At 36.7% G+C, this 25,162-nt stretch overlaps 1 protein-coding gene across 1 annotated transcript in view; it reads right to left on the reverse strand.

The window, feature by feature from the left end:
- Positions 1-2,536: 2,536 nt before the first annotated feature.
- The window catches only part of rxfp2a (relaxin family peptide receptor 2a), a 36,795-nt gene continuing 14,169 nt past the window's right edge, over positions 2,537-25,162 (reverse strand). Inside the window, exons 5-20 of the mRNA XM_062433337.1 lie at positions 22,823-22,894; positions 19,766-19,837; positions 19,089-19,160; positions 18,334-18,405; positions 16,574-16,648; positions 14,721-14,792; positions 11,910-11,981; positions 10,931-11,005; positions 7,216-7,287; positions 7,054-7,125; positions 6,692-6,921; positions 5,500-5,645; positions 4,991-5,086; positions 4,047-4,215; positions 3,017-3,235; positions 2,537-2,802 (exon numbers count right to left, since the gene is read on the reverse strand). Coding sequence (XP_062289321.1) covers positions 2,537-2,802; positions 3,017-3,235; positions 4,047-4,215; positions 4,991-5,086; positions 5,500-5,645; positions 6,692-6,921; positions 7,054-7,125; positions 7,216-7,287; positions 10,931-11,005; positions 11,910-11,981; positions 14,721-14,792; positions 16,574-16,648; positions 18,334-18,405; positions 19,089-19,160; positions 19,766-19,837; positions 22,823-22,894 — 1,852 coding nt within the window. The remainder of the gene's footprint in view (positions 2,803-3,016; positions 3,236-4,046; positions 4,216-4,990; positions 5,087-5,499; positions 5,646-6,691; positions 6,922-7,053; positions 7,126-7,215; positions 7,288-10,930; positions 11,006-11,909; positions 11,982-14,720; positions 14,793-16,573; positions 16,649-18,333; positions 18,406-19,088; positions 19,161-19,765; positions 19,838-22,822; positions 22,895-25,162) is intronic.

Raw genomic sequence — 25,162 nt, forward strand, 5'->3', positions numbered from 1 at the left:
ACAGTGTTTTACAGAACATACAGTACACCAAGAAGACAATCTCCAAATATTATACAATAAAAATAAACATATGAACATCTGCACAGTATAATATGACATGAATGTTAATTCATCAGTGGGGGCTCCACTGCTTGGTATACTTTGAGGAAATGTGTAAAGTCATTAAACCACTCTTCCACCTTCCGTTCATCTGTATAACTTTTCTTGCCTTAATCCTCTTTCTCTATGAAATTTGTTAATGTTTGATGATTTTCATTGAATTAAAGCAACTGTCTAAAGGCAGCAAAAACAAAAACGTGTTATATATCAGTATAAAAGTTAAAACAGTCCAGGTAATGTCTGACAAGCACATTGACAACATAACTGAATCAAACAACTTCCTCATGTATGGACTGGTGAATTAAAAGTAACATGGAATGCTGCAACCAAATGTCTTAGGTCACTCATGAAGTCACTCACTAATGAAGAGGAGAACAGAAAAAAAAGGTATGACTTAACAGTATAAAAATGCTGCAGCATATTGGTTCAGGTTCATAATTAGTCAGAACATATTCAGTGCTGTACATGCACACTGCACGTATTAAACATATAGGAGCCATTTAGGCACAGGTTAAATTTCAGGTTCCAGACATTACATCACAACAACATAAAAACAAGCATCAGTTTTCAGTCAGGAAGATAGCTGCTGCTACACGATTGATGCACAACATTCAATGATTGTCGTTGGTTGCGTCTCTTTCTCTTTTTCCTCCCATTGTTGGTGTCACCCATATTTTCAGAGCCTTGCACATGGAATTAAAATACAGCACTTAAAACTATTAAGTTCATGTTGGTAATTACATCTCTCTTTTTTAATATGCATCATCGTGACATAATTCAAATGAAAATGTCCAGTTTCATCATCATTTTTACATTTAACACATTTAATGTGTTCAATTTCCTCATCCCCTTCAGTAAAAGCCTGTCAGAATTTTAATGGAAAAGGAAAATGTGATTAAAATAATATTTTATTATTATAAAATATTATATTTAATAATGTTATATTTAATGTGTCATTGCACATTTCATTTTCAGATTTGTATCATGAATTAAATAATGTAAGAAGCCCTTATATGATCATTTTACATGATCACACGACCTTCCTTTGCAGCTTCATTCCTTCCTAAATACTATATTATACAGGAGGCTGTTTCAGGAAGAAAAGAGTTCATCAATACCTTATTTTATAGGTCTGTAAGCCTGATAACTGACAGAGTAACACAAATGACCAGCATGAGCAGAGAAGATAACAAAACTAAATATAAAATGAGCAGGCATTTAAACAGATTGTACAACAGAGAATGTAGAGAGCACAATAAACCAAATGACCAGAGAGCGCAAAGAGCAGAGATCCAAGTCTTCTGCTCAGCTGTTACTAGAAGTCACAAATACCACCGAGTACCACCAATCTGCAACCTGGCAAAATGAAAGGATACATTCAGTGCTACATGTTCCTCCTTGACAGTTGTTGTGCAACACACACACATTATTTCTCTGCTTTCTGTGTTCTTCTTTTGGGATCTCTGCTTCCTCTGTTCTTCCAGTAGTTTCACTATTTGCTCTCTTTTCTGTTTTGGTTCTTTTCTATCATTGCTTATTTGCATTATTTGAATGGTGTTAAAATTAGATATAAAATTGACTGCTTTTAAATATTGGTGGAAGAAACACAATACAAGCAGGATTTTGGCATTTGCATTTCATGCATTATTTTTTGTGCACATTAAATGAGAAGAAAATACAACAGCTGATTAACATTTCCATTTGATTTATGCCAGCATTACAATTCCAAAAAACTGTGTTTGAGCACTAAATTTTATACAAGTCATTCATTGTATTTGTCGTCTGATGAGGTGAGCTTCATCCCTCAGTCACTACACAGAAACTGCCTCTAGGAGATTTGGCAGCTCCCTCTCCTGCTGACGAGTGTTTACAAAAGTAAAATTTGGTGTATGTAGAAAATTACATGTTGAAAAGCACTTTTCTTGCTAGACATTTTAATTCCATTGTGTTCGTCCACAGGGTGGCAGTGAGATGTTCAATATATGCTAGCATGTATTCTTTCATCCATCTCCTCTTCTTTAATTTTCCTATTGTCATTTTACTGTACCTTCAGCTGGAACAATATCAAAAATAGGGCAATGTAAGCAAGCATGCAAGCTAAATTGCTTTACATGTTGTTAGGGGAGACTGTAGCTCAAGTGGTACACAGGGTCATTCAATAATTGTAGGGTTGGTGCGTTGATCACTGGCTCCTCCTGTCCATATGTCCTTGCCCAAGACCCCGAACCCCAGATAGCTCCCTGTGAGTGCATGTTAGGGAAAAATATGTAAACTGCTTTGGAAAACATTATTACAAATGTGGAGCATGTCAGAGGTATGATGCGACAGCTCAGTCCACGTGTTATTGAAACACGCCAGTGCAGCACTGTTATGTATGAGTCTATGCTAATAATAATAGGCTGTCAACCCATAGTTTACAAACTGTATCCTGTCTCGCTCAGGCGTAGCGAGGATCTGCGCCCATCAGTGACACACGCTGGATGTAGGCTGGTGGGTGGTAGCAAGGAGCTCGTGATGTCTCCATGAAGATTGTGGAGGAGGTGAGGCTTTTCCGGTCTTTTTTCAAGGCATGTCTCCTCTGCCACCGACAGAGTAAAAGTTCCACCTGCTCTCTGAAAAAGCTGGTGGTCAAGGTGTACAGGATGGGGTTCAAGGCGCTGTTAATGGGAAGGATGAAGATGACTACCCAACTGGAAATGGTGCCTAAAGATGAACAGGAAGAAAGTTATCATTATGTTTAAGCATTATATGCCTCTGGATGCTATTCCATAAGTAAAGTGTTCATACAGTAGAACACTGGGGTGTGTTGGTTGTTGTTGATGTTGAAGTAATTATATTATGCTCATTGTTAATTGCACAGGAAACTGTTGGAAATTTTAACCTAACCTAAAACAAAGGGCACTGTTTAATTTCTTACCAGGTATCTCCACCTCCATAAGTGAGAGGATTTTCACCAAAAATATGGGAATCCAGCAGAGGGCATCAGAGAACACTATGAAGAAAAATCTGTTGGCCACAGCCACGTCTCTGTGCAGTCTGCTCCTCAGGTCTGTCGCATTAATGCCGGTTTTATAGATAGAGTAAAACATACTGGAGTAGGAGAAGACGATCACCAGGAAAGCCACCAGGTTTAGACCTAAAGAAATACACATGCTATTCACACACATAAATGTGCATACAACACAGGCAGCCAGCTACAATATATACAGAACACTTCTTCAAACAGTTATTTATACACTGACTTACAAATGTGCATGCACCTATATGTACACAGAAAAAGCTAGTGATGAGAGGCAAACTGGCAGGTCATGAAATAATTCACATGATTCTTATTTAACAGCTTAGTGATGTAAATGCTGGCAACCTTTGAGACAGAATGCTGCTGTAATTCATTCATTATTGTTGGCAGGCATGCGCTGGTCCTCAGTGAGCACACTGAGTAATAAGAACTCAGACTAATCATACATTGTTGATGGAGCCATGGTGTTTGCTGTGTAATACCCCAATCTAAGGTGCAATGTTGTTTCCTGTTCTATTAGTTGGTTGGGACACAGTGACATTGCACCTAAAATTGGATCAGAAGCTTTCAAGATTTAAAAAAGGAGATATTGCATTATATTGACCTGCATGTCCTTACATACAAATCATATTGGATTTTGTTTTCATATAACAGCATGACTGATTAGAGTCAAAAGATGTGTATTTTATAGTGCGGTCTTCATCTTTAGGACATCAATGTTTCTTCAGTTTCATTTGTTGGTAAAAGAGGATTTCCCTTTCTCAGTATGTGTGTATATACAGTATAGACTGCTGATATTTGGAGGTACCTTCAAGTGCAAAATAACAAACATAAGAAATTATGCTATCAACATTTTAGTTAATTCCTAAAAGCACTATTCACTGTAAAATGAGCTTTCAGGAAACAAAAATTGTTTTTTTCAATTTACCCAGAAAAATCCCTGTGGAATATCCTTTGGCAGTCGGTTTTTCTTGCCTGTCAGAGTGCAGGGGAAAGCAGACACCATTACGTCCATAGTAGTTTCCAAACACGTCTTCATTCATGAGGGGAACAGCAGCAATAATGAACCCAAGCAGCCAGATTGAGGCCAGCATCACCTAGCAGGGAGGCGACAAACATGCTGTTAGGATAGGAAAGAGTGCTGTTTAAATTCCACAATGAAAAATTAGTAAGTTTGAATTCCTCACTGTCACTGTCATTTAATTAACAACATGCAGAGCTGTACCTCACTGAGAAAGCAGACAGCAAACCTAAGTGAACTGAAAAGTAATCCAAACTTTTGTTTCCTTCCTGATTTGATGCAAATCTTGATTAATCTTTAAATCTCAACCTTAATAAAGAATACCTAATTAGATATTTTCACACACATCGCTTTTTCAAAATTATTGCAGTGTCATTTATATTGATTTTTGCAGTTACCTAAAAATAAACCTGTTGTTGTGAACCCCGTCTGACCCATAGAAATGCTGCGCCTCCACACATTATTCAAATGTTCTAGGTCTGACTAGTAATTATTGAGATCTGCTCTGCAATATAATTTGCCTATTTCAAATCATTCTTTATAACAGCAAAGGACAAAAAGTGTTTCATACTAAGTGCACTGAACGATTGCTCAGTTAAACACTTGAACCAGAAGAGAGTATTCTTTTCAAAAGAAAACTACCACAGCAAGGTAAATCCAATGTTTTCACATTCCTAAGGTTGTTGATTACTTTACACACCAAACAGCTGGAGAGTACTAAACTCTAGTGCTGCTTATTAATAGATTTCCTATGTAAAACAACATAAAAACTAACAGGGATCCAATCAAATTTATGTGAAAATAAGAAATTCAGTGAAGGAATCTTTCCATGAATTAGCAGGATAGCTTACCCCAGTCTGAAGTTTGCCTGGTCGCAGATTACTGAAGGGGAAGACAATAACCAGGAACTTCTCCAGAGTCAGGTAGGTCAGGAGGAGAACAGAAACCTGAGGGAAAACACTCACTGTAAGAAAAACATCTATTAACAAAGCAGTGCTGCAAGTGGATGTTTGTGCCAAATTTGAGGAAATTCCCTCAAGGTATTCCTGAGATATTGTGTTCAACAGATGATAATCAAATTCTTCCGAGTGAAAACTAGAATCAGGTCTTACAGCTGGATGCTGACAAAATGCTGGGAGCAGCGATAGCAACATTGGCTTATATGGGAATAGTGAAAAAGCAGCATCAGCAGAATTTAGTGTGTAAGTGCAACTGGCAGCTTAACAAGAATACAGATATGTTTTGAATATGTTGCAGTGCATACTGCATGTCACAGCTACCATTTTTACAAAGCAGATTAGTGCAGCTGCATGCATATATGGGTTTTTGTGGTTGTGGGCATTAATCTATATTAAATTACCTCTGAGGAGAGCATGGCCAGGAATCCAATGGTCCGACACGCAACACTCTCCATCCACAACAGGGCGTTACGATTGTACTGCCCACGGAATTTTACATCAAAAACTCCGACAAAAAACAGGTAGACACCCATAAGGCAGTCTGCACCTGAAAGATAAGAGATAGCAACATACATGAGTCCATTTATTGAGAGAGAAGCTGGAAGGCTTTCTGGAGGAGTTCATCTGTCAGCTGTTGGCACGTCCTGCAGCTAGATCCAAAACTTCTCATTAAAATAAAAACTACACATTATTTCAAACTTCCAGCACAGGCAAGAGTAATCACTTACTTGCATTGGTCACACACACATATGGATGTTGCTGTGTGCATGTGTGTGAGAAAGCTGGTGAGTCATTGGGTTAATTTAAGAATTTAAGTACTTTTTTAAAGCTTCAACACTTTATTTTGGGGGTTTCCTGCTCCATTGAAAATGGGAGAGTCAGAGAGTGAAGTAGGGTTGTATAAGTCAAAATGTCAATGGATGTTTAGATTTTTCAGAAAAGCCTTCTTAAATGCATTTCTATCCCAGTTTAAATATTCTGTCTTTTTAAATGCTTGGTTTTGATTTATACAGCAAACCCTGCTAAACTAGGCTGCATAACAGAATGTATAAGCGAAAAAATTATCTGAAAACTTCCTGAATCAATATCCACATCAGTGTTGGAATGAGACTTCTTATTTTCTGTTATTTTAAAATGTATCCTACTCTTGCAAAGCTGTATTTATAAATATATCTTAATATTTAAGCTTGTGGAAGATATTAAAAACAAAACAGAAATTAATCTTGCTTTGGTACTTTAGCCAAGAGAAAGTTAAATAAGCCAGTAAAGCCAGTAAAACAATGCACGTCCCCAATCTGTGATCCAGGAGTGCTCTACTCTCTTGCTGACATGCTGTTCAGTGTTTTTAAACCACATCTTCCTCACTGCAAGTTGTTTTAGCCTTTTCCATAAAGTAAAGAAGATTCTCAACCAAAAGATAGTAATGCGTAATATTAATCAATCATGGAATCACTGCTAAACCTCACAGTCTGGTTATCTTTAAATTATAATGATTCCAACATAAGTTCTAGTTGGTGCACAAACATTTGGTTGCTAAATTTATTCAAGTAATTCTGTATTTGTACATAGTTTAACCCTTATATTCTTACTCACAGCAGAGGACTTTGATGCAGGCAGCATGCAGGTTGTTCTCAGCTCGAATCAGCGACCGCATGCCAATGACTAAGAGGTTACCAAAGCAGGTAATGAAGGCCATGACCCAGACAGACACCCGCAGCACCATGTTAGCCAGCAGGTCCTCAAAAGAAGAGATACCATCTGTGTTAGGCTTACAGGACCTGACATGAGGTGCATAGGAGCAGTACTGGAACGTCTTAAAGTAGCTGGAAAAGAAGAGGGAAAGACAGTGTTAAACAATAACACACGCAGATGAAAAGATGAAGAGACATCATGTTTGGTTATTTACTGATGACAGACATGTGAAGATTGTGATACTTGTGCAGGATTGAGCATACATGTGGGAGAGGTTTTTCATAGGCAGAAACATCTTAGTCTGAATATCTGGTATCTCAATCCCTTCCAGTGCCCTACAGAAAACAGAACATATTTCACCACCGCACAGGCTGCAGCAAACAGCGTATATATGTGTGTATGTGTGTGTATGTGTCGGTACTTACAGAGACTGAAGTTGTGTTAGGTGGTTAAAGTGGCTGGGGTGAATGTGGAGAAGGGGATTATAGGAAATATTTCTGAAACAAGAAACAGGCGATGACAAACTTGACGAACTTAACTTAAAGGCTGCACGGGTTAAATGTAACATATGGCTAAGTGACAGTAAAATCCAGATGTTTTTTATCTTTTTGAACTAGAAAACAGGACAATGACTTACTGTGTTCAATCCTACTTCATGCTGGATACATGTTACTCCACCCTATGTTCAAACTCCACTCCACTTTTCATCACATTTAATAGATATTGTGACACATACAGTACCAGTCAAAAGTTTTGACACACTTTATTATTCAAGTGAACTAAAATGTTTCACTAATAGATTACACAATTATTATTATTATTATAATAAATGTATATAACTACACTTTCATTAACTTACAATATACAGTATGTATGAATGGATCTTTTGGTTGCTGACAGTTTTTCTAGTTATTTACCCTCTATCCCTGAGATTTTCTAAAATGTAATTTAATGCAGCATTAATCAAAGTACTGAAACCAATTTGTGAAATAATACTGCAACAAAGGGTAACAGAGCAAAAAATAAAAAATAAAATAAAGCTTCCTGTTTGCACAAATTTAAGGTTGTGAATTAATCAGTAAGCTCTGGTCCCTTTTGTTCTCTGGAAGTCGGCTGTCCTTGACCTGAGAAGCACCTGATTCAGCTGCATTTTCCAGGACGATGTGTGGAGAGCCCTGTTTCAACTGGGTTTAATAAGGTCCATTGCCAAAGCATTTGATATTATACAGTGAGAAAGGGAATGAGAAGCTGAATGAGAAGCTGAATGAGAAGCTGAATGGAATTTCCACTTTGATGAAAGAAGTTAGCACTCGACTTATCTATCAAAAGACATCCTGACTCACTTACATTCATTACTTACGGTATAAATATTCAATGCATTCCTACCCTACACAGCTGTTTCATGCTTCTTTCATGCTTCTAACCCTAACCCTAACCCTAACCCTTTTTTTTTATAGTTTCTAAATTACATCATATCTGACTATTTGTGAAGTGACAGCATTGGTCTATTAGAGCGTGTCTGTACTTTATTAACTTTATGTAGAGCATGTATGGCAATAGATAATCCCATAGGCTGTAAAACAGGGTTTATCTCAATATTTGTTGTCTGTATAATGGCTTCAAATGTGTGGTTTAACTACTGTTTGTTTTTCAGTTTGGCCACAGATAAAGGACATGTATTTTACAAATGGGGCTGGTGTAAATATCCTTTTACAGGGACAACATGAACAGGCTATTGTTTCTCTGAATGTTACTTCAGGGACATTCAAACCGACATTCAAAACTTCTGAAGCGCTGCTGGCAGAGACGTGACTCTTACTTACCAAACCAATGTCAAATTATTCTCACAATATGACACAAAGGCTTGTGCTGCCAATAGATTCCAATGTTATTTTGATAGCTTAGAACTCATAGGAAGACAACACAGGGAAAGGGAAAGGAGATGATTCAATGCAGCATGCTGAATTTATATCTCATTGCCAGACTTTAATCTCTGGTTACCTACAACCAGGCACAAATTACATAAAATCAAATTTGGCAGAATTTTAAAAAACTGAAGGTGCAGGCTGTCCATGATAATTGTCTTGACGTCGGACATGAAAAATATTGCTCCAAAAGAATCTCTTAGCACCTGTCCTGTTGGGCAAAATTTCAGTGGAGGTATGGTCCATTAAACGGGGCAACAATCTCTTTTTTCTGTCAGTTTTTAATTGTGTTTGTGTGTGTAAATGTGTGGAGGGAATTTGGAAGCAAGGGATCATCAAAATCATAATCACTGCTGGAACATTATATTCTGGTGTAAATTGTACTGCATGTTCTTGCTGTGTGGGTATTTTGCCGCTGTCAGGCTGAATAAAATTTCACTGCAGTTTGTGTGAAAAGTTTTGACAGAGCTGCTCAACTCAGAGAGAGGGAGAGAGAGAGAGAGATAGAAAAAGCTATGAATATTTTTGCTGATTCCAAATCATGATTTTGTTTCAAAACATATCTTTCAAAAAGAAACGTTGAATGATGTGTTCAAATGATTATAAAATAGATTCATGTTGTCCCATAATGAGCTTGCCAGAAAGATGTCATACTTTTATTCCTGTGAGGGTTTTAGGCTGAAACAGTGCACAGTTTGTTAACTCTGGTCAGCAACCAATCAAGGACCACAAATCCAATCCACCACTTACTCTTTAGTCCCATGGATCAGCTGAGCAGACTACACAAACACTTGAAAGACTGCATAACAACTTTCTGTCAAGAGTTCAAACTGTGTGAAACTGACGTCAGACTGAATTTAAAGTGTGGGTGTTTGCCTACTTTTATGACAAACAAGTGTAACTATTCCGTCTATAAAACACATTTTTGACATGTTTTTCACTCAAAGAAAGAAAAATGGATACTGTGTGTTCCAAGGTAGCTCCCTTTTATTTCAGTAGACGTTGCTCATTGTGCACATAAAAATGTCTCAAAGGCCTCTGAATGATGACTCCCCACACATTTAAATGGCACAAAAACAATAAACCACTTATACGTCTTCTGGACTTTTTAATTTTTATTCAGCTGAAAAGCACAAACAGTAACAATAAATTAATTTCTCAATGTTTGTGTTGCTCAGTGAATATTCTTTTTTTGGATTACAGCTGTTTCTTTCATAGTTTGTACCCGAAAAAGTATTTTGGGCAACTTGCAACTTCCAATGGAGCAGCTACGCCAAAAATCTATACACAGCTTGGCGATGTTCCTACATTACTAATCGCTGCATTTATCTCAGCTTTGCTATCTCCTGGGCCCTGGTATTGTGCATTCTGGCTCACTGGAAAGGCCTACAGGAACAGTTAAAGCAAACAGAGCTGTCATTATGTTATTAAATACACTTGTGCTTTTTCCTGCCTATGACAAGTTAAAATATTTGAGGTATGTTCAAATTCAAATGTATATTTTTGACACTTTAGTGAGGCTAGGCAATTGGCAAGGGAGGCAGCTGATAAGTTCTGTCGTCATATAAACACATAACTTATGTCCAAAAATATTACGAGTACACTGAGTTTTCCATCACGTCGCTTATTTTTCCACTCTATTTTCTGTAATATTGTTATGAAAAATAAGAAGCAAATAGTTTCAGTCATGTGGAACCATCTTTTCCATTTTTACAAAATGTCTGTTAAGCTACTCATAATTCTCACATGCTTGCTTTTTTTGCAGTTCTGCATCATTTATAGACTTTGTAGAATTCAGAGACCGCTAGACACAGAAAGATTAGCCTGATTCTGCCTCCAAATAAATATGATACTCAAGCTCATTATTTTTTCCCATTATGACATGACTCTGATGGCCAATCCTTAGTGACTTCTGCTAAAAACTTGGTGGACCACTCATGTGTACAATTACCATGCTATTACAGCACTGCCATAACAACTCATAATTTTTCGCTTTTGTAGATTACTTCCTCAAATAATTGGATTCTCTCTCCTGTGCGAGACATTAACAATAGCATAAAGTAAACATGAAGTAATGTTCCCTGAATCGAATATTAAACTGTAAATTAATGAAGTGTTTTTATAATTTATACTCTCCATTTCCCACTAATCCCCTCCTGTTATCTCACGTAATGGAAAGCTTGTGTCCACGGGAGCCAGACTATCAGTTACTCACAGTTTAAGGAGGGACTTGGAAACGCTCTTAAAAGTATTTCTCGGCAGCTCCCTGATCCTGTTGCTGGACAGATTCCTGAAGCGGGTGAAAGAGAAGAAAAATAAAGAAGAAATGGTGATTCTATAGCCAAAAAAACAAAATGAGACACACGCAGATTCATTTAGATCCATTGTATACTCATTTATTATCAAATATAGGCAGTGGAAAGCATATGTGCAATACACTTGTTAAACCAAAGCAGTTACTACCAGAATTAAATAAATAAACACCTTTGGCCATTGAGGCTGGTGGAAATCATATGAGCATTAAGTCAAAACTGATTTATCCATCACAAACTTTAATAAAATACATCTAATATAATATGAATATCTATCCATTACTGACACTTTAAGACACTGAAACTTAAGTTTTTTTAACATCTGCCATAATATGTCTAATAATGTTTTCTTTCCTTTTTATGATTTAAATATTCATAATATTTCTAGTGTCACTATATTCTAATCAATTTTTAAAAATTACATTTTACACAGTATGATGTTATATTTAACTTCATCATTCTAGTGGCTGCCAATGAACTTTATACAGTGGTTTAAAAAAAAATTAAATTTGGGGAATTGTTTCGTCTTAAGCACCAAGTTACATTAAACAGCAGTTCTCATTGTTTGATAAATGAGCTGGAAATGTTTATTGTTTCATGTTTTCATGATCGAGACTATTACGTAAAATGTGCAGAATTGATTGACATCTGCGACTCGTTTAGAAAATGCATTTAATTTGAGTCATGCTGTGAAAAATCAATTTTCAATCAGTAATGAGGTGCTGACACCACCAGAGCAATTTAAATAGACATTTTTTAGTTCCACTGAAATCCAGTGATTGATTAGATTAACCACTTCTTATTAATTAGTTTCATCAGATGTAAACTCATTGATTGTATAAACCAAATGAGAAAGATACAGACAAAAAAGCAGTTACTCACAGCTCAGCCAGTTTCCACAGGGACTGGAAGGTGTTTTCAGGGACTCTTCCAATCTTGTTGTCCATCAGTAATCTGAACAGAACAGAACTGCTGTAAGAAACAATACAGAGTGGTGCATTCTGGTGTTTCAAGCCGCTGTGGTGGATGCCTGCAGGGACTGGATGCAATCTTATTTGTTGCATATAGCAACCAATTCCCACAGTGCCCCTTCCATTAACATTGACTCAGTACTGACTCAAACGGACCTGCCTGAAAAAAAAGGTTTCAGAATTATAATAAAACTTTTTCAACCTTCTTTTGCCCTTTCACACATTCAAACTTAGTACTATTTAGCCTTCTTGTTGTCCACTGAGCAACACTGGAGAACATCTTTAAAGAACAAATAAAGCACAAACAAGCACTGCTCTCTCGCTGCATCACCCACGGCCAAACTGTCAACCTTCTTCTCATAAGCCTGACTCCTTTTGATGGATCATCATGTCAGCTGGACTGACGAGACTTGCGTCAACATGACGCAATCTGAACACAGATTTTTTTTAATGACTTCCTGTCTGTTATGTTATGATCGCAAATTTCAAGTTAGAACATGGTGAGGAGAAGCGACACAAATGACCAGAAATGTGCTTAATGAACACACACACACACACACACACACACACACACACACACACACACACACACACACACACACACACACACACACACACACACACACACACACACACACACACACACACAGACTTCCATTCATTTATTAATTGCCTGGAGACTTACCCTGACCCTACCATAACCACTACGTGCCTAACCCTAACCATGGATCCAGAAATCAGCATTTTACCAAGTGGGAACACAGCTTTAGTCCCCAATAGGACAAGATGTCCTGAATAACTGGTCCTTAGTCTGAAATGTGTCCAAAAATGTAACCTATGACAGACCACACACATATCTAACATCTAATTCAGAAATCCATTTCTCTGCTACCACTAATGAAAAAAAGACTTGCAAAAATGACACCAAGGCCCTTAAATCATGGCAGTAAATGTTTCTGAGGATATCATAAGGGACACCAGCTGATGTGATGGAGCGCTTAAGTTTATAAAAAATAAAAACAGTACCAGATGGCATGAAACAACTACAGGCAGATTGCGGATCCTTCTTCCTAGACTCAAAGTCTCTGTGTTTTATCCAAGAGAAATGAATGTTTTGGAGCTGGGTAGCACATTATGTGGTGGAAACATTCCTCATAAAAGGTTTTTAAGTACTAATCTCTCATTCACATCAAAGCAGACAGCTTGTATTTATGTTTGGTTGTCGAGGTAAAACCCGGCGACGCTTTCTATCTTGTCGTGTCTGTCAGACATTAAGTGATGGAAGTCGATGAATGTCCTTCAGCTGAATGATGCTAAATGTGAAATCCTTCTGTTTCTTCCTTGTAACAGTCTGGATACTTTATCATCCGTGTGATCACTATAATTTAGGCAGTAGCTTTTGATTCTGACTTTTCTCTTGGTGTTCACTGTGATAAAGTTGTACAATCATGTTGAGGATTATTGTGGAAATCAGGCTCCTTTTCTCAGTTGAGGAACTTGAAAACGTCACTTATGACTACTGTTACGTTGAGTTATGGTGCACAATGCTGCTGCCATTGCACCAGTCTGTGTTACCCTGTAACACTGTGTACCGTGTAGTCTTTAAAAATGATTGTACTCCTGTCTGCTGGTACATCTCAGTTTAAACGCCCTACGCCATCTGAGCCTCATCACTGCTTGAGCTCCTCTGGTGCCTGAAAGGGCTTCTCAGCTCATCATGTCAGGCTTGCAAAGTTAGCTTCTTCTCTTTATTCCCACATTAAACTCATTTCTTTACTTTAATTAAAATTATTGTACTTGTTGAAAGTGTATATTAATCATGTTTATGCTGTTAGCCCTGAGCTCACCTCTGTCCTTGCAAAGCAAACTTTTGAACTTTCAAGCTATACAAATAAATATTAGTCTTTGATTGATGGTGAAATGGTTGCAGGTCTCTGCTGTGTCTGTAGGTATTTGGTGTCCTGGTTTGAAAGAAGACAAGTGTGTTGGGTGTGTGAGAGAGAGAGTGACAGAGAGAGAGAGAGGAAAACTGAAATGGAAATAAAGTTTAAAGTCACTTTGAGGACTAACTTTTCACAGATAGTGGTTACTCTTGAACATTACAATACACCTGATAGCACAGAAAAAAGGAAACAAGTACATAATCTACAATATCAACAGTAGCTGCACCAAACTCTGCATGATGAAGCAGCTGTAAGTAATAATATAATTTTTTTTTTCTTCTCTGCGTTAAACCAGATTGAGTTTATGCACCATTGAGTCTTTAAAACTACAGAAATATGCTGAGCAAGCATTAAATTCTATTTATTTCAATGATAATTTAATATTAAAATTATCTTGGCTCCACCAGCTTGTTTATTCATGGTCCTGAAGATTTTAATATTGACGTTGCGACTCTGCCAGACACTTTTCAGCAACTTTTGCAGAAAAAAAACCATACTGTATATGGCTAAATGTAATTGGCAAACTTTTACAGTGCATACTTTCAGTATCACCTGAGGAATAAATGTTTTTGTAGGTAAAGACCTTTTGACATAACTGATGACAGCAACCCTATTATTAATGATTGATGTAGTGTGGATGAATGATGTAGCTACAATCTGGAAACTTCAAAATCTCTCTAAATGGCATAGAAACATGGTTCATGACTCTTGTAAGCTCCTAAAAGAGATTGTGTTTCAAGCATTTGAATTTGTGATGTGTTTCTGAGTGGGACACTCACAGCACTTCCAGCTTGCTGCATGTCTTCAATATGGAGTAATTCAGAGTTTGAATCAGATTTCCCTCAAGATCCCTGAAAGCAGAAAAACACAGAATGTTTATTTAGCATGTGTATTTATGATCATACATAAATATATGTATAGTTCTGTATGAATTCATATGATTTTGCTTAACTGAACTTTTACTTCTTTCAAAATGTATTCCAAATTTACATAAAAGAGAGAATAAAATGTTATAGGTACAACTTGAATTCCACAAATGATATCCCTGCAAGTACGCCTTGACCAGGCCAACAAGACCCCAGCTCCCCCTTGTTCTCTCTCTTCTCTCTTATGTCCTTCCTGATGGCTTTTAATTTAAACTTTTTTTTTCTTAAAGGCAGCAACATTAGAGTCTACCTAATGGTGCAGCCCCACTGTATGCAAAAAATTCATATAAGCTCGCAAATTGAGCTGCCCCACTAAATGTGACACACAGCCGTTCAGAAAATTGTTGGTGCTGCAGATTGATTGGCTGCTGATAACAAGTCTGATAACAAGGTAACAAAGGAGTGACTGGTTTCCTCTGACCTGCACCATCAGTCTGGCTCACACACCCGACAGAATCGCCAGCTAAAAAAGCACAGCATGGAACCATCTCCCTTCATGGACTGGTAACATTAACTGATCATAGCACAGCATAACAGTACACAGATCAGCACAGGGCTGCTTTGCTTCTGTCAATTTGTATATATTGATCTGGTTTACTTTTTGTTATTATTATTTGGTTTATGTTGTGATGTTTTGTCATAGTTACATTAGAGTACTGGATGGCCAAACCACAAAATTGACGATAGTCATGCTTCACTCAGGCACTTATAGAGCTAAAAGTTACATCCAGTAACTACTGTGTCTTTCCTAACCTGTAAATTATCCCACACTGATCATGTACATATACTTTGAATTGGCCTTCATTTGCAAGCTCCTGCTTCACTTGCTTTCTTTGTTTCACGTGTGTTCATGCTGTGCACAAGGAACATACAAAGGGAGAGCAAAACACACTTTCTAACATGCACCCAACATGCGCACACTTGTGTACACAAACACTCACTCACACACACACTCACTCACACACACACACACATTGTCTTTCACATAGCAATCTCCCTTTTGTTCTTTAGTTAAGTACATTTAATTTACTTTATTATATTCTAAATACATGCTTTTGCATACACATGCTTGTCTATTTAACGTTACACAAGAGTGAATGATGCCAACCTCAACTATTCAGAACTCCAAAACCCTTCAACCTTTTCTAACTATTTAATTAGCTAATTTAGTTATTTAATTATTAGTCCGAGTTCCAAGTTGATATTTTAATATATCTGATAAAACAAGATTGATTAATAGGCTATCAATTTTCCCTTTTTGAGGGGTGGTGAACAATGGTCAATTTAATGCAAGTTAAATTCTATTACTTATTAAAAATATTGATTATTTCTGATAATAATAAGTGGAGTGGATACGAGTGTTGACCAGCAACCTGCAGCCAACAGACGAAAGTACAAATAGCATGAGGTCATTATTAGTGTCAGATTCATCTGGCTGGTGCTCTCCAGTCTGCACCCTCTAACCAAAAATAGTTTGGTTGACCTGACCGACCACGGTGACATCGGCTGAGAACACTACGCCACTCCAGTAGTCGAGAGGGTTACTCATTTGATCGTCATCCTTTCAGCTACGCAACCTCTATTTACCAGGATCATTTGCTTTTAAGTATGCACACATCCATCTGTCTGGTAAATTCATTAGAGCTCAGGCATCTAATGAGCCACACACCTGCACACACACACGCACACTGTCAGAGGAGACTCACAGCCAGTCCAAGGCAGGCATGTGTTGACAGAAGCTCGGGTGAGGAAGCTGCTGCAGCGAGGTATCCACCATGGATCTGAGGAAAGAACGGAAACGTGTCACCACAAAACACTGAACTACACTGCACAAGTTCCCACCATGACAGCAAAGCAGAGATGATACTCTGTGGTGTTTGAACTCTCATGAACAGCTTGTACAGTATGCCTGGGAGCAAATGATCTGTGACTTGTTTACAAAAAGAGAGAAACAGCAGATGAGGATAAACAAAGATAAATGGAATTTAATGCTAAAGCTGGATTAAAAGCAATGCAGTGACTAATCTTTTAGACAGCAGCAAATTAAATATCTAACAAATGGCTCCTCACTATATGAACATTTTGACTTATGTCCAAGTAACTTCAAACAGTAGCACAGCAATAATATGAATAAATAATGTCGTCCGATCATTGTCCTGTAGTCAAAGGGTTATCCATACTTCCTAATTAATGCAACTACAATAACAAAATGTAATGATTTATGTATCTAAAGCATCAACATATCTAACAGTACTAATGCATTAATAAGCTAACTTTACAAAAAAAAAATCATACTTAAAATTACAACATTTTAAGTGTGTTTTTGGATTGATTTGAGACCAAACCAGGACCCAGGGACTCTGCTCTGATTCCACTGATGAATGGGGAAATCAAAAGAGAATTATATGGTCACTCCTGTCTTAAGAGTCCTCCCGAGAGTAATAAACACTCTTTGAAGAGGCAGGAGGGGACAGTGGGAGCAAATTTACAAGGCTTTTATCTCTTAAGCGTAAACATTAAAGGGACATTTATTGAAATTGAAACATGTCGAGTGGAAGAGAGTTGAAAAAAAGAAAAGATAAAGTCACTGAGTTAAGAGGAGAGATGAACTGTGGGACATGTAGGAAGCAGACGACAGCATAAAGGGAAGAGACACAAGCAAAGACTGTGAGAACAATTCAGTAATCTCACTATTGTATAAAGAATAATATGAGGGCTGATCTAGATTCAGTCAGAGAAGCAGATACTGGATGGAGAGGGAGGAGATTGCAGCAAGAGATAAAGAGAAGAAAAAGATGAAGAGAGAGACATTCAGAAACGTGATTTGGTCTCTAAGGATAAAAACCAAACATGGTTGTGAATTTTTGAGGGAAACAAAAAATAAAAGTACAATATCAAAACACATTATTTAAGGTAAAATAGAGTCTTAGGTAAATGTAAGACTTACTGGCTTATGAAATGTAATGAAACAGAAATGGATTGCTATTGTTGATATAAGATTCCACTGACTGACTCTTTATTTACTCTGTGTCTGGAAGAAACTTAATAAAAGAAAACTGGGGAAAAAAGCTCCAGTTTTCTTCATGCCTAGGAAAAAACTTATCCAAACCTATTTTTTGGTAAACTAAGTACAGTGATGGTATAATTTTATAACATGGGATTACTGTCTGATTTTTGTTTGAGGTCTGACATAACGATTATCTCAAAAATAATAGACACATTTAGTCTGATCCCTTCAAATAGCTGTGACTATTTTCTTTTATTGACTACTTTCAGGTTAGCAATTAGTAGTGAAAAGTAGGCTTTGGTTTTCTTCAAACTATATTGATTTCCTAGACATATGCACTACTGATATGAAATCAATTGCTAATCTCAGTGAAATCTCAGAAAATGCTAGAATCTGTCTGATATTAGAAATCAGTAAACACTGACACAGAATAATTTTAAGAAAAACGATGCAACTTACAGGTACATGAGAGACTCGAGCCCAATGAAGGTGTCCTGGGACAAGCTGTTCAGTGGGTTATGATCCAACATCCTGGCACAAAAAAAAAACAACCCCTGTTTGTCTTTGAGTGCGCTCTTGTATATTTCAACATCAACGTAGTGTCCTTTTAATGTGCATTTATATACGACCAAAGTGTACATAACACAATAACTCTCTCACACATACATGTAATGTAGACATATGACTGAATTACAATGGCTCCCCATACAGAATTCAATTTAAAGTTTTATTAATAACTTTCAATTCTTACAGGGTCTGGCTCCACTTTACATTTCTGAACTCCTCATACCTTATCCTGCACCAAGATCCTTCAGATCTGAAAATCAGATGTTGTTACACGCTCCAAGGCTTAAAACTAAAGGAGACCATGCTTTTACCGTTGTAGCCCCAACTCTATGGAACAAACTCATCCTCCCTATCAGGTCAGCTGAGTCAGTGCCTCATTTTAAAAAGCTTTTAAAGACCCACTTGTACAGACAGGCATTTTTATAATGTTATGTAATTGCTGCTTTTTGTTGTTTTATTTCTTGTTTAATGTTTCATCTATTTTTACTTGATTATTGCTTTTATTGTGTTTTTGTGTATGTTATTCTATCAATATTGTATTGTGTGAAGCACCTTGTAACTTCAGTTTTGAAAGGTGCTATAGAAATAAAGTTTATTATTACATATATGTTTGTGTTTGAGTGTGTGCATGTGTGTCTATTACTTACAGCCACTCTAACTGGTGGAGGTCCCTGAACACACCAGGACTAAGGATGGATATCAAATTCTCACTGAGAAACCTGAGAGAAGGAGTGAGGAGCAGAGAAAAATGGGATGCATGAAAATACACCCACTAATTCAGTTTCTCTGACTGCCAAAGATATACACAGTGCACAAAAACATATTTAATCCTCATGTTTTAAGTACTACACACAGTTACAGACAACAAGATCAAGAATTTTCTGACTGCAGCTAAAACTTGTTCAACTTTCTCTGCAGCTTTGTTTTCTGATTTTGACAGCACTAATGGCAACCAAAGACCATCTGAGGCAAAACTTTGACAGTGACACTGACAAAGTCAGAAATCTGGGACCAGATTCTCACAATGTGACTGCTGCTACAACTCACATCAGGGCATCTTGTACTTTGGGACTTTAAGAAATAGTGAAGAACAGCTAATGAAGCTCCTTGAATTTCTTCTCTTGTACACATAATGCTACTGTAGATTAGTTGATAAATATGGCCCCTAACATGAACTGATTCCTGCCCATTTTCAGAGATAAGCTTGTCAGAGATACACATGAGCATAAGAAAAAAAAAGACTGGACTAAAGGGAAATAAAATCCATGTAGGTATTTCAGCAGAGACTAGTGCAGTGCACTGGTGAGGTAAGCAGCATACTCACAACCTCTTTAGATTGTACAGGCCACTGAAGGCGTGTTTGGATATGAACTGGAGGCTGTTGTTTTGCAGAAACCTGGGAACAGAGAAAAAAATGCATTTGGAAAAAAAACTCTTCTATTTGTACTTTCATCTGAAACTTCCCACTGGAGCTCTTCATCTCTCTCATGCATATAAACGTCATTTTTACACGCATACACCTATTTCTTGACTTTGGACTTGACTTTTCTTGAACAGAATACCAAAGTGATTAATACCCTGTTGTAATCATCATCATTGCACTTCAGTTAGAACGAGAGGATAATATACTCATCAGCATATTCTCCACATCAACACACAGAGGATGACGATCTGTTGCTCACATGCAAATCATGACACTTGATAAAACACTAATAATAAGCCAGAAAGTATTGACGTTTGATCCTGGTGATGAAAGTTCAGAAATGTGCTCTTTTTCATGGCTTTAGGCAAGCTTCCCTGTTTGGGTCTAAAGAAGAGTGTGACGAAGAATACTGTTTCCACTGCTAAGATATTTCTTTAGTTGCAGTTCTTTAGAAAAGTATTGCAGAGGAAATGTACAAAATACAAGGACAATTGTTGTGAATAATATTAGCTCTAGCTACAGTGGCTCATCAACTACCTGCTAATCATGTTGGGAAGTAACAGCCCACAGTTTTTCTACTCAGTTCGGAGAGTGTCTGGGATTTGTTTTCAACGTGTTTAGAGTATAAAAGGTTTGGTTACTTTGTTAAGCTTTGATTGTTTAAAGGAGGTTTTAGCTAATTGTGCATCAGATAAAGAGCAGAGATGAGAATATTTGCATATATTGTAAGTGAATTAAGTAATAACAGTACTAGTCTCACAATACCAGGAAATTTGAAAATCTCATTTTCACCTGCAGTTGATTCTCATATTTATGTTGGTTACATCTAGGCACCCAGTTTTATGTCAATACATTATATAAAGCTAGAAAGGTAAACACTTTCAACAAAAAGACAGACAGTGTGAGGAGCGCAGATGTGTCTGTAGTAACAACTGAACCAAGTCAGAAAAATTGGAGGAGACCAACCGAGACAAACAGCACAACGGGATCCTTGCTAAAAATGTCACTGTGAGTTAGGTAACATAAAGATTGATTGGACGTTTTGGTAAAGGTGTGTCTCTAGAAACACCTGAACCGAGTAACTGTCAGAAAAATCGAAAGGAGACCAACAGAGATGAACAACATAAAAAGATCCTTGCTAAAAGTGTCACTGTGAGTTGGATAACATAAAGATTGATTGGACATTTTGGGAGAGGTGTGTCTGTAGAAAAACCTGAAACAAGGTAAACTGTCAGAAAAATTGGAGGAGACCAACAGAGACAAAGAGCACAGAAGGATCCTCTCTAAAGGTGTCACTATGTGCTGGAGAACATAAAGGTTTCTTGGACATTTTGGGAAACTTTCTAAGATTAATGTTTTTCAGGCTTCCTCCAAGTTCCAGGCTTTTTAATGCTACCATACTTGCAAAATTAGACACATTTCATTGTTGAAAAGAAGGGGTATAAAAGCATCAGTGTATGATGTGTATGCTGTAATTAGGGGCAACAACACCTAATGCACAAAGATGCACACTACAGTCCTGTCACATATATTTTCGCTCCTGACTTTCAACTAATTTGAATAACAAGAATAATACTGTACCAGTGTGAGGATTAACTACAGTATATGGGATCAAATATGATCATGGTAATACACTGAGAGCTTGATGCCGTTGTCAGTATTTATTAGCAATTGTACTTGCTAAAATAGTCGTTTTTTTAATGTATAGTGTCAGAAATCTAACCAGTTATGTTTCTTCACTAACACTAATCCAATATGTCTCACAAACACCTACACACTAACACAAGGTTAGATGTACTGATCCATGTCAGTTATGAAGCCAGATGACATAACAGGGCTGAACAAAATAACAAGCTTAGCAAAGCATTTGATTTCTGTTTTAGTCTGTCACAGCAGGTTTTATATCAACTTGCTGAGGTTTGAGGCTGTTAGTTTGTAGTTCTGTTAATAAAATATTATGTTAGATGTCTTTATGTCAGTGCTGGGGAGGGTCTAGTTGTGACAACTAGACTCCTCCTTTTTGCAGTTGTTGTTTTATAGTTTGCCTGTGTTTAGTATTTGTCAGCATGATTTATGAGAGTTTTCTAAGTGTGTTTTTAAAGGCAACTTGATGCAACTCAAGTAAAATAAGGCAACATAGATGATTAAGGGGTGACAATAAAAACATATTAAAGCTGCATTATCAAAGATGTACTGTGGCTTTTACACAGTGCGCATTACAATCACAATGTGCACGTGCATTCATGAAATATATTTATTAAATGATTATTTGAGTAATGTACAAACAGTAAATAAAATCTGAAACGAGAAAGACCAGTAGCTGTCTCTCTGCTTCCCTCATCATCAGCAAAACATCATCAATGACTTATGAGCAAAGTTTGAATGAAGCTTTTATATTTGCTTGGACAACAATCTGTCTCACATAATTTAATCATTATAATAAAACTGAATCAATATAATCATAGCAGTTTGTTTGTTTCCATCTGCAGAGAAAGGGAGTCACTCACAAAGGAAAAACACAACTGTTTTTCAAAAGACACAAATGTCTGACTGGCACTGAGTTAATGTATCTCAATAAAATCATGCTTGCACAAAGCATTAAAATTGTCAACTAATTCAGCTCTGCCAACACGTGAATTAAGAGACAGAAAACAGGAATGACAACAATAACAATAAAGCTAGATGTTGATGTGACAGCACATTATACATTTTAATGTGTGTCTTTAGCTCATTTTAATTTTTGATTTCAGGGCTCAATTTGTCCAACAGAAGCAATAAAAACAGTTTATTGGTTATAAGATGGGGCCTTAGGGCAATGATGAATTAAACATCTTGAAATAACTGAGACAGATAATTAAGTAGCCACACTATACACACTGAATGTAGAAACACAAGAACATTGACTAAACCAACCAACAATGTATATTATGAAGAAAAAGCAGCAAAAGAAATACTCACAGTCTCTCCAGGGCAGGGTATTCAGAGAAGACATAATCAGACAACACTTGGATCTCATTGCTCCTCAGCGACCTGTAACAAAACCCATGAAATGCCAAGGTTAACGAAATACATTGCATATTTCACAACAATAAACAGACACCTGCAGTGATGGTACACTCAGATAGAGAGAGTAGAAAGAAAATGAGTCAAAAGTTCTGAAGCATTATGAGCAATAAACATGAAATAAAACTTGAAATATGTCTTAACTACTGCTATTTTATTAAGAAATGGCTTTTAAGGGCTTTAACATTTCCACAATAATATAAGCATCATCTGTCAGAAGGCAAAACAAGGACTTGAAATGGTTACTTCAAAAAAAGAACATAATAGCAACGGAAAGTCTTGGTGGCTGATCCCAGAAGTTATATTGGAAGTAAAGTACATAATTTTTCTATAAAAGATTGAACTTATTTATGCTTGTTAAATCAAAGCATTGCACAAAAATGGGGGAAAAAAGAGCTGTTTTACACATTATACTAAAATATCCCACTTATATATATGTACACTCATATGCATTCATTGTACACAAACACACCCACAAAAGAAATGTATATAAGTATAGTTATTGCTTAACAGATAGCATTGTAAAATATGGATTTGATGAACAATAAAGCAAAGTGGTAATAAAATCAAATCGGCCATTTATTATATACAACAAATCTCCAGCAAATGTGAACAAACTGGACCACAAAGGCAGGAACAACACACTGTATTGTATAAACAAGAATTTCTCTTGTCTCCTGAACAAATTGACTTTGCAAAATTAATAAACGTCTGTTGACATCTGTGACAGAGGATCAACAGACCATAAACACAAACACATTAGTAAAAAACACAACTGAATCCAAACCTATTAATTGGCTTGTGAGTACTTACAAACAAAAAGAAAATTGAATACTGTTTTTTTTCATAGTCAATATTTTATGGTTTAATGATGCAGAATTATGCTCCTGCTGAAAATGTGGTAAAATGTTTCTTATATGTAGCTTGGTAGTGACCCAGACTTTCCTTTAAACAATTTAAATCTTCAAGCTAAGCAAGAATGATACTTGAAGCAGACAAGGTAAAATCCGGATGATGAGATCTCATTAACATGGGAAATAACAGGAGAGAAATAGACATTTATGGTGATTTACAATCATCACCATCATTTATTCAGCCCACAACTGCTTTTTGTGAACTGCTGACAAGTTTTCCAAATCAGGTTTTTGTCATATCAATATAATTTCACTCTACATCACATTCATTTGAAGAAAAACAAAGATTAGCTTTCATTGTATAAAACGGATTTTCTAACAGGACTTAATAAGGAGACAGGAAGTCCGAGGCAGAGAGGCATCTGCTTGTGATGTGTTTCCATCACAGGAGATATTCAAAGAGATCCACTATCATCATGTTGGTGAGGGTCAGATTGAGTTCATCCGTTATAGACAGCCATACAAAGGTTATTTTATAAAAGCAAAGAGGCACTTTTAAGAGGCCATTAAAGATAAAATTGTCTATCTATTGTCTGTTTCTTCTTATCATTAAAAGTAAGGGATTTCTTAGATGAAAATATCTGAGTTTGTTAATTACTGCTGCAGACTTTCTGTTCATGTATTTTTTAAGAATAAGAGACATGATATCAAGGCTTATGATCCAGACACGTGTATGCAGAAATTGGAAAAATTGAAATACGTACTAAATGAAAATTGGTTTGACCTTTAATTAAATGTTGTTAAATGCACTTCATACTTTCAACACAATCATCCACAAATACTGACACATTTGACTTACTTACAGAGACACTACAGCATTTTTTTCATTGTACTTCCATAAAGTTTAGGGGTCAAATTTAGAATAATCAAAATCGATGCAGCAGGGACTGAGATATCCACTTGTTAAGTCCCTAATGAGTTTCACATCCTGCAAAGCTTTTACTTAACCTTCATCTTCTACAAGCTCAAACTGAGGTAACCCTGATGATGGTAACCCATTTATGGCTTTCAGACTTGACAAAGTATGTCTGAGTCTGTATCACTTACAACTTTGTTTTAGATGACCAAACCAACCAAATAAATTCTGTAGAGTTTGTTCATGTGCTCTGGGAGTAGAGGCTGATAAATCAAAGGGAACAGGAAGCCGCTAACTGACAGTAAAGATTAAGCAGACAATGAGAAATGAAAGAAACAGTGTGACTTCATTAAACGAGGCATAATAATCAGTGTATAACACATTTTCAGCCAATTAATGAAGCTACAATTTACAAAATCCCTCAAAATAAACATCTTTATTTAGAGAGCTGACATGTGGGAGTTG

The sequence above is a fragment of the Scomber scombrus genome, chromosome 14, assembly GCF_963691925.1.
Source record: "Scomber scombrus chromosome 14, fScoSco1.1, whole genome shotgun sequence".
Classification (NCBI taxonomy): domain Eukaryota; kingdom Metazoa; phylum Chordata; class Actinopteri; order Scombriformes; family Scombridae; genus Scomber; species Scomber scombrus.